The sequence below is a fragment of the Neofelis nebulosa genome, chromosome 7 (genome assembly GCF_028018385.1).
Source record: "Neofelis nebulosa isolate mNeoNeb1 chromosome 7, mNeoNeb1.pri, whole genome shotgun sequence".
Lineage (NCBI taxonomy): Eukaryota > Metazoa > Chordata > Mammalia > Carnivora > Felidae > Neofelis > Neofelis nebulosa.
In genome coordinates, this window is record NC_080788.1 from 147,378,684 (window position 1) to 147,388,562 (window position 9,879).

A 9,879-nucleotide genomic window follows, 5' to 3' on the forward strand; every position below is an offset into this window, starting at 1 on the left:
CTTCTGGGACCCTGGGACCCGACAGCTGTCCTGAGGGTCACCCCCAGATGTCCCCCGTCTGTCCATCCCGTACCTTGCAAACCTTCCCTCTGGGCCCCTGGGCCCCTCTGGGACTGTGCCACCTGCCCACTGCTCTCCCAGGAAGGGGGCCCGCGCCCACCCCCATCTTGGGCTAGCAGTGCTACGGAGAAGGCCGAGGACAAGAAGAGAGCGGGGTGGGTGGGGTCAGGCAGCCCCTGGGGGTCTGGGAGGGCGCCCTCTCGTGGAAGATGTGGTGGCTCCCCAAGCCCGTCTGGAGCCCGATGGCCATTTGAGCAAAGGCGTCTTGGCCGGGAGGCTGCGTCCCGGTGGTCCAAAACCCGCTGCCGTATTGGCCCCCGGCCCATCTCCAGGAGGCCTCCCTCCCTGCTCTGCACGGAGCTCTGGGGCCCGCCGAGGGCCCGAGACCTGTGTGAGCCCCAAGCAAGCCCCACTCGGGCAGCACCCAGTCCCGGCTGCAGGCGGGGCCCTCCCCCGGAGGAAGGCGGAGCTGCTGCCCCCAAGAAGCCCCCTGTGCGGCCCAGTTAGATGAAGACCCAGTCCTGTCAGCCAGCCCTGGCCCGTGCTGGGGCCCCTGGGGAGCCCCTCACCAGATGTTCCCCACAAAAACTGCTGTGGCAGCCCCGAGGACGAGGACAGTGGCTGCCTGCCGCCTTCGGAGCTCAGGGGCCTCGGGCCCTGTCACCTGCTGCTGCCGCCAGCCATCCGGCAGGACTCGCGCCCCGGCTGCCCGGTCTCAGCAGCAGCTGTAGGGCGGGGCCTCAGGGTGGCTCCCAGGCCAGGTGGCCGCCCGGCCAGCTGCATCCAGGGGTCTCCGCCTGCCGTGGCCTCCTGTCATCCCTGTGCCCGAGGCCTCGCCAGGCCGGAGAGGGGATCCGAGGGCTGGGGTGGCCAGCCGGGGCAGCCTCTCCTGGGAGTGGGGGGCGGGACGGGAGGACCTGAGTCAGACCTTCCCACCCAAGAGGTACGGGGGAGGGGGCCTGCGCTCCCTCACAGAGGGGACACCCCGTCTTCCGTGGCTCATCCCTACCTGGGCTGGCCTCCCCGGCTCCCACAGGCAGTGTCCCAACCTGCTTCGGCCTCTCTCTACACCCACAGCCTCTGTCAGGGCCCCAAGGAGCGCTCTGTCCCCACAGCCTGGCAGGGCAGGGCAGGGCAGGGCACCCTGCCGGCCCCGGGGCCTCCCTCGGGCCTGGCTGGGGAGCTGTCCGCAGCAGGACGGCCAGCCCTGCCTCCGTGGCCTCAGGGGCCAGACCTGGGGAAGCAACGCGGGACAGGTAGGCGCCACGGAGCACTCGGGATTCGGTTGGACATTCCGCAAAGCCACCGCATGCATTCAAGAGACATTTACTGAACCCCCTGTGTCGGGCCCAGCCAACTTCCTGGCCTCATGAGGTAGTGTGGTCACATGACATGGGGAGCACTCTGGAAAAGGCTAAGGCCCAGAAAGGAGAAGATGGCCTAGGGGAGCTCTTAGCCGGGGTGCTCAGGGGAGACCACTCTCAGGGGGAGGGGGGGGAGGGGCGGGGGTTAGGCAGAGACAAGTGGGGGAGGAGCCGGGGAAGAAGGGCTCTGGGAGGGGAGGTCTTGCTGTGGGCCTGGCCGGTAGGTAAGACTCCACACTGCAGATGACAATGTTAAGGCTCAAGGAGGTGAATGGCTGTGCCCGAGGTTGGCGGGGGGCAGGCGGTAGGCTGTAAGCCCAAGACCCCAGGGGCAGTCCTGTCCGGGTTCTCTCTGACCTGCCTTGAATTCCCTTCCTCCTGGGGGGGGTCTGGGCTGGGGGTGCCAGGAGGAGGGGGGCGTGCTTGAGGAGGGGCCCCCAGAGTGGATGGAGCTTGGGAGCCAGGGGCAGTCTCCGTGGCTGAGTACAGGGTGAGCTCAGGGTTCCAAGGTTTCCAAGGGTTCCAAAGGGTTGCAAGGGTTCCAAACCTTGCCCGGTTTGGGGAATAAAAATAAAAATCCAGTCAGATTTGAGTTGCAAATGAATAAGGAATAAGTTTTTAGTATAAAAATGTGGCTCCTGGGTGGCTCAGTCGGTTGAGCGTCCGACTTCGGCTCAGGTCATGATGTCACGGTTCGTGGGTTTGAGCCCCACATCATCGGGCTCTGTGCTGACAGCTCGGGGCCCGGAGGCTGCTGTGGATTCTGTGTCTCCCTCTGTCAAGGCCGCTTCCCCGCTCATGCCCTCTCTCTGCCTCAAAAATAAATAACACATTAAATTTTTTAAAAAATAAATAAAAATGTGGCTTTCCTGGGGCGCCTGGGTAGGTTAAGCGTCTGACTCTTGATCTCAGCTCAGGTCATGACCTCACAGTTTGTGAGTTCCAGCCCCGAGTTGGGCTCAGCACTGATGGCACACAGCCTGCTTGGGTTCTCTCTCTCCTTCTCTCTGCCCCTCCCCTGCTTGCGTGTCTCTCTCAACTTAAAAATAAATAAACTTGAAAAAAAAATGTGGCCTTCCTTCCCACAGGCTTTAGATACCAGCTGTGCTGGCCTAGTCCTCAGAGGTCTCCAACCTAAGGACTTGAATAGGACCCCCCTGGGGGCTACTCACTCGCATCTCACAGGCCTCCGGCGACTGGCGCTGGAGGTCCCTTCCTTTGTAGTCCAGCCCCTCCCCAGCAGCCCGCCCCCCCCCCCCCATCAGGCCCCTGGTTGAGACTCCTCCTCCCCAGCCCCACCTCCACTCCTGGGCAGCCTGCAGTGCAGGTGGGAATTCAGGAGACTGTTCAGGTTCGAATCCTGGTTCAGGGATTAATGCCTGCTGTGTGGCCGTGGGCCCCTTACCTAAAAACCTCCCCCATCAAGCGGGTGTAATAATATGAGTGCCCAAGTAACGGGGTTCCTGTGAAGGTGAGCCGAGCAGTGGTCAGTGCCTCAACCCTGCTCCGTTAAGGGCAGTCCCTTTAGACCATTGCCCCAGGGAGACTCCCAGCCAACAGTACCCCCACCCCCGCCCCTGGGGCCCCAACTGCTCCAAAATCATCGCTTTCTATTTCTTTTTAACTTATTTTTAATTTGTATTTATTTTTGAGACAGAGACAGCGCGTGCATGGGGGAGGAGGAGGGGCAGAGAGCGAGGGAGACACAGAATCCCAAGCAGGCTCCAGGCTCCTAGCAGACAGCTTTAACGCGGGGCTCGAACTCACAAGTTGTGAGATCATGACCTGAGCCAAAGTCGGAGGCTTTAACCCACCAAGCCTCCCAGGCGCCCGCATCGCTCTGTTGCACTCAGGCTACTTCCGTCTCCCAGCAGCCCCTCCGGCTCTTGCACCGGGCCGCCAGGATGCCAACTCCTCCCCTCCACAGGGTCTCCCCGTCCCTAAACACTTTTCCTCTGGACAATGGGGCGCCTGGGCCTCCCTCCCTCCGACGAGGCGTTTGTGGCCCTATCCACCGTGTCTGCGGAGGCGCGCCCTGTCCGTGAGGCTCTGGGACACCCAGCTCGGGACTCCGGGCCCCCAGCACGGGTTGTACCGAGCTCCGCTGAGCGGGTGGGACCCCCCCCCGCCTCCCCCCGCCCACCCCCCACCCCCCGTCTCCCCCCGCCCACCCCCCACCCCCCGTCTCCCCCCGCCCACCCCTCCCTCCCCCGCCCCCCCGTCCCGGACTCCGCGGTCAACAAGGTCCTGCTTGAGTGTTTGGAAGAGGGTACCAGCCAAATTCACTGCAACCTCAGAAAGAGGCTTTCCACGAAGAAGGGGTGTCATCTTTTCAAAATTTACGACCCCCTCCGCGTGTCCCCTGCTTCGTCCCAGGGCCAGCGCCCCGCGAGGTGCGCCCTCGGGTGACAGCCCCACGCGGGGCCGGAGGGGATCCGGTCTTCGGAAGGGGTTCCTCAGCCGAGGGGCGCAGTGGGGACCCCACCGGGGGGGGGGGAGAGGATTGGGGACACGGAGGCGTAGGCGGCAAATATCGCGAGAGAGCCCCCTCCCCCGCCGCGCCCCTCATCCCCTCCCACCCCGGTGCCCCAGCTGGCGGCGCGCCGGGGGCCCGGCTGGGCGAGGCGGGGCGGGCCGGGAAGGGGCGGCGAGGGTGACCTCAGCGGTTCCGCCGCTCCGGGAAGTCGCCTCGGCCCGCCCCCTCCAGCCCCCGCCCCGAGTTTCGCTCTCTCCGGGGCGGGGCGACGGCGGCCGCTGCCTGGCCGGCCAAGTTGGAGCGCGCCCCGCCCGGCGCCCTCCCCGCCGGGGCACGCCGCCCGGAGCCCCGCGCGCCGGGGCCGCACCGGGGAGGGCGCGCGGCGCGGGCGGCGGCCGGAGAGCGGCGCGGGGCGGCGGAGGTGAGCGCGGGGGGCGGGCGCCGGCTCCGCCCGCCCCGCCCGCCGGCCCGCTCCCCACGGCCGCGCTGCCATAAATGGGGCCGGCGGCGGCGGCGGCGGCGGCGGCGGCGGCGGCGGCGGAGGGCCGGGCGGCGGGCGGGGACGCGGGCGTCGGGGGACGCGGCGCCCCGCGGAGAAGTTCGGGGGCGGCCCGGCCGGGACGCGCGCAGGTTCGCGCCCCGAGACCCGCCCCGCGGCCGGCGCCTTCTGTTTTTTTTACTCGCGGGCGAGCCGGTCGCGCCCGGGGCAGGTGCGGGGGCGCGCGGGGGCGCCCCGTCTGCGCCCACGGAGGCCGGCGGCCGCATGGAGTTCCCGGAGCACGGCGCGCGGCTGCTGGGCCGCCTGCGGCAGCAGCGGGAGCAGGGCTTCCTGTGCGACTGCACCGTGCTGGTGGGCGCCGCGCGCTTCCCGGCCCACCGCGCCGTGCTGGCCGCCTGCAGCGTCTACTTCCATCTCTTCTACAGGGACCGGCCCGCGGGCGGCCGCGACGCCGTGCGGCTCAACGGCGACGTGGTCACGGCGCCCGCCTTCGGCCGCCTGCTGGACTTCATGTACGGGGGCCGCCTGGACCTGCGCAGCCTGCCGGTGGAGGACGTGCTGGCCGCCGCCAGCTACCTGCACATGTACGACGTCGTCAAGGTCTGCAAGGGCAGGCTGAGGGACAGGGGCCGCGCGCTGCCCCGGGGGCCCCCCGCCGCCCGGGCAGAGCCGCTCGGGCCGCCGCCGCGCACCCAGCCCGCCCGGGCCCCGGAGAAGGCCGGGCCGCCACGCTCCGGGCTCCGCGCGCTCCCCCCGCGAGCCCCGGGGCCCCCTCCCTGGCAGGCCCCAGGAGACGCCGAGCGGGCCCTGGACCTGTCGCTGAAGCCGGGCCGCAGGCGGGAGCCAGCGCACGCACCGCGTGTCCTTCACACAGCCCCCCGCGTCCAGATGCAACAAGGCGCGCAGCCACCAGTGCGGGACTCGCGGGACTCGCCGTCGGAACGGGACGGCGGCGCCCACGGCCCCCCGCAGCCAGCCTGCGCCCCTGCAGCCGAGCCGTCGGCGGGAGGCCGGGAGCCGGAGCCGGAGCCGGAGCCGGACGCGGAGCTGGGGGCCCGCGGGGACGAGCTGGGCCCCGGCGCGCGCCCGTGCGTGTGCCCGCTGTGCGGCAAGCTGTTCCCCGGGGCCCACGTGCTGCAGCTGCACCTGAGCGCCCACTTCCGGGAGCGGGACGGCGGCCGGGCGCGCCTCTCGCCCGACGGCACGGTGCCCACCTGCCCGCTCTGCGGGAAGACCTTCTCGTGCACGTACACGCTGAAGAGGCACGAGCGGACCCACTCGGGCGAGAAGCCCTACACGTGCGCGCAGTGCGGCAAGAGCTTCCAGTACTCGCACAACCTGAGCCGCCACGCGGTGGTGCACACGCGCGAGAAGCCGCACGCCTGCCGCTGGTGCGAGCGCCGCTTCACGCAGTCGGGGGACCTCTACCGCCACGTCCGAAAATTCCACTGTGGGCTGGTCAAGTCCCTGCTGGTGTGACTTGTGTTTGTGCGGCGCGAGGGGGTGGGGGTGGGCTGGAAAAGGGAGGGGAGGGACCTCCCGGCTGGGACACTGGGATGGAGCTGCGACGGGGTTGGGGGGAGCCCCGGGGTCAGAGCTCCCAGCGGTGGAAGACCACTGCTGCCCCTGGCGGGGACCTCAGACTGGGGGTGACTCAGGGTGGCTTGGGCAGCCCTCTTCCACGCCCGGCCCCTGCTCCCTTCCTGCGACTCCCGTCTGCCCCCAGCCCGTGCCCTGATCTTAAACACTGTCTTGCCCTCCTTTCCCCTCCAGCCAGTGTCTCCTTTGCCCCGACCTCCGGCCCAGGCTCCTTGGCTCCAGGAGGCACGTGTGTCCCCCTCCAAGGGCTCTCCTGACCACCCGCACTGGCGCACTGGCAGAGCGTGTCCCAAAAAGGGACTGTCAGCGTGTCCCAAAGCGCGTCAGAAGCTGTCAGCGTGTCCCAAAAAGGGCACTTGGGCGGAACAGGCCGCCCCGGCGGGTGGCAGTAGGAGCTTCTTCGGGAGGCCCCGGGCACAGGGAGCGCGGGCAGGGGAAATCAGGGTTCTGCAGAATCTGCCAGAAGCTGAGTGGCTCCGGGGTTCCAGGTGCCGGGGTGGGAGGTGGGTCCCCCAGAGCTCGTGATCCCGACCACACGGGAACTCCGGCGGAGGGAGGGAATCGGAACTTGGAAATGATTCTCTTTAGACGCCGAAGGAGCCTCCCTGAGGCTGCCAGCTGTCTTCCCGTGGGCGATGGGCCGCGCTCTTCCCTGCCTGAGCACAGGGTCCAGGGTGCCTCTGCGCATCCCTTGGGTGGGGCCGGGAAGGGCCTGGGAAGGGAGCCGCCCACCGGCGTGGCCGCAGGCAGGTTGCCCCTGGGCTGCTGTGGGCCTCGCCCTGAGGTCACTGCCTGCTCAGGGTCTCCCTGGAGCTGCCGGTCATTTCCAGAGCCGTGATCTGGGGGCCCGAAGCTGCTCTCTCTGATCGGGGGCAATGTTTGCAGGCCTTCCCTTCCCTCCAGTGGGGCCTGGGCGAAAGTTCCATCGGACAGAGAGGGCACGGGGTGGGGGGGGGCAAGCCCCTGATGGGCTGGGGTCACAGCCCCCACTGTCGTCCACAGCTCCTAGAATGGGCAGACCTCTGAGTGTGCGTTTGGAGGGGTCACCACCCCGCCTAGCCCGCCTACTCACTCAGCAAATCTTGCTGCCGGAATGTCCTCGCTGACGGCAAGGAGAGAGGCCAGAGGGAGGCCTGCCACAGCTCCCGGGGGCCCTGCAGGTGGCAGACCCCCGGGACTCCAGGTTCCCACTGACTGGAGGCACTGAGGACAGAGTCCAGCCAAGTTTAAGTTATTCTCCCGTCTCCTGGCAACACTTGATGTCCTATTTATTCATCTGTCTGGTCTGGAGTGAAATGACCGGTGACCTTCACAGCAGGTGGACCGAAGGGGCCGTCTCCCCCCACAGGCTCCCGGCTCTCCTGGTGTGTGTGCCGCCCACCGTGCAGTGCGGGGGGGCCCCCTCCCCATTGGTGCTTGGGGTTCAGAGGCCCTGGACTGGCTGCAGACTGAGAGAGAGCTGGGGGAAGGGGAAGGGGACCCCCTGCTTGTGAGTATCCCGGAAGGGCTGGTGGTACCTCACACTCAGTGTCCTGTACCGAGTCGGGGTTCCGTGTGTGTGTGTGTGTGTGTGTGTGTGTGTCTGTGTCCCCAAGCCACGCCCACAGCCCAGTGGGCAGCAGGGAGAATGGGTTCTCCCCAGGGGTTTCCACGGGGAAGAAACTTACTTTCCTCCCGAGTTCTCAACACTGGATTCATCGTCTTCTGCAAACAGTTACTGTGAAGTTAATGTGAAGAGAGGTGGTGAGTTTATTTGTTAACCAACGCAGTTCCGACGAAATCTCTATATATTTAACGCCCTGATTGTGTGGGAACGTGTATTAGAGGCGCGAGCAGGTGCACTTCGAGGGGAGCCTGCCGGGTGGGGTCCTCGCAGGCTGGTCCAGCCTCCTCCTCACGGCCTCGTGCTGCTCTGCCCCTGGGGTGACGGCTCCCGGTGCCCCAGAGGACAGTTGTTTGTGCTTAGCGTTTGGCGGGAGGTTTCCTTTGCAGGCACCCGCCTGGCACGACAGTCTGGAAACCAGCGCTGTCTTCCTGTGTTCACATGATCGTCTTGATGATGACCGTGGTAATAAAGTCCGCCCCAGGTGGAGATGAGCAGGATTATTCCTGGGGACCGGGGTGTGCGCGTCTCCGGGTGTGTGTGTGAGGTGTGGGCGCTGCTGGTCCGGGTGGGGGGGGGGGGGTGGGGGGGGCCCCGGTGGGCAGCGGCCACTCTGGGGGGCCCTGTCTCAGGTGGCATCACCTGCTGTGCCCCGTGGGGGGCGTGGGCCAGGGCAGGGCTGTGGATGGGTCGCCTCCACTGCTCTGAGTCAGGGGAACAGGATGCAGCCTGGGACCCGGTCAGAGGCCTCAAACTTCTTCGGGGGGGGGGTGTCAAAGGGGGCCCCTGCTGGGCAGCCACAGGCCCTGGAGCTTGGATCTGAAGCTCCTCCTGACGCTCTGGTCTTGGGTCTTCTCGTCCACCCGCCTTTCAGAGGCCACCCCAACTCCTGTGTGCCCCCCCACATGCCCTTTGCCCTCTGTCCTCCCACCGTAACTCCGGTGCCTCCCACCTCCCTCAGGGTGGGGCTGGGCCCTCAGAGGCCTGGATCTGGGCAGTGCTGGTGGGCCTGGCCCCAGGGGTGGAGGGGGCTGGGGGAGCTCTGGAGCCCTGAGCCAGATCAGAGCTGGCAGGTGGGCTCGGGTGGGTGCCCCAGCCCTTGCCCGGCCCTCGCGTGGGAGCAGGAAGCTGGAGGCTCTCAGCACGTCCCTGGGCCCGGGGCAGAGGAGCACACGGCCTCACGTGCAGGCCAAGCCTCGCTCTGGCCAAAGTGTCCTTCAGGAAGAGCGGAAGCAGACAGACCCAGGGCCAGGGCAGGGACCAAGGGGTCCCCAGAGGTGGTGCTCAGCTGAGCTGGTGCTGAAAAGCCTGCTGTGTTTGTGGCTAGACTTGGAGGCCTGGCCCGCCCCGGTCCCAACCGCAGCTGGTCGTTTCTCGGAGGTGGTGCCTGGTGCCTCCCCTCCCCCACGCAGCCTGCCTCCCACTGAGCCTTCCTCCTGGACCAGAGCCACTGTCCTGCAGGGGGACCCTGTCATGTTCCCAGTTGGGCCCGTGACTCAGCGGCCCTCTCAGCACCAGGGAGGAGGCTGTTGCCATGCTAACCAGGCAGGGGAGGAGGGCGGGGGAGGGGCCGACCAGGGCCCGGGCTTCCAGGGTCCTTCCCGCCGGCCCAGCGCTGCCAAGCTGTGTCCACACCCAGCCCGCTGCCCGGTCTGTCACCCAGGCGGCCAGCTCCGTTCCTCGCAGGCTGGAGCCACCCGGCCTGACCCACTGGCTGGATGGTAAACCGAGGCACGTGGAAGGGTCTGGCGCCTCCACCTCCAGCTCCTCCTCCATCGTCACCTCCAGCAGATCCCCACAGAAACGGACCCCTGAAGTCTGGACCAACTTCCAAGCGGAGGGCGCAGTGCTGGCCATCTGCACGCTGGCGACCCATAGGAGACGGGGGCGAGCTCCGGTCCCTGTCCCTCCTTTCCCTGCAGCCCTCACTTCCAGGCTGTTCCCCAGGTCCCGCCGCACCCCCTCTGTCTGTACTCAGGGCAGAACGGGTCTGTGCATCTCCCGACCACCCCACCTGACCTCCCCCACGGCAGCAGGGAAGGCAGCCCTCTGCCTGTCAGAGTCCTTCCGGGCAGGGCCACCGGCCCTCATCCTTGTCCCCAGGGCTCTTCTGCCCGGCTGCTCAGTGCCCAATGGGAACAAGGGCGGGGCGCACAGCTTTGGAGGGGAAAAGGGGGTCAGGCCCGGCAGGCGCACGGGCAGCGGCCACCAAGTGCGGGCCGCCTCCCCGGGGCGGTGCCCAGGTCAGAAGGCACCCAGGACAGAGGGCACCGCAGAG

At 67.7% G+C, this 9,879-nt stretch overlaps 1 protein-coding gene across 1 annotated transcript; it reads left to right on the forward strand.

Annotated features, from left to right (window-relative positions):
- Nucleotides 1-4,434: 4,434 nt before the first annotated feature.
- Nucleotides 4,435-5,917, forward strand: ZBTB42 (zinc finger and BTB domain containing 42). The gene has a single exon (XM_058740470.1). The coding sequence runs from the start codon at nucleotides 4,664-4,666 to the stop codon at nucleotides 5,876-5,878; it is 1,215 nt and encodes a 404-aa protein (XP_058596453.1). The 5' UTR covers nucleotides 4,435-4,663; the 3' UTR covers nucleotides 5,879-5,917.
- The last annotated feature ends 3,962 nt before the right edge of the window (nucleotides 5,918-9,879 follow it).

What these genes read in the sequence shown, in the direction of transcription:
- ZBTB42 (XM_058740470.1), top strand. Translation starts at nt 4,664, where the DNA reads ATGGAGTTCCCGGAGCACGGCGCGCGGCTGCTGGGCCGCCTGCGGCAG.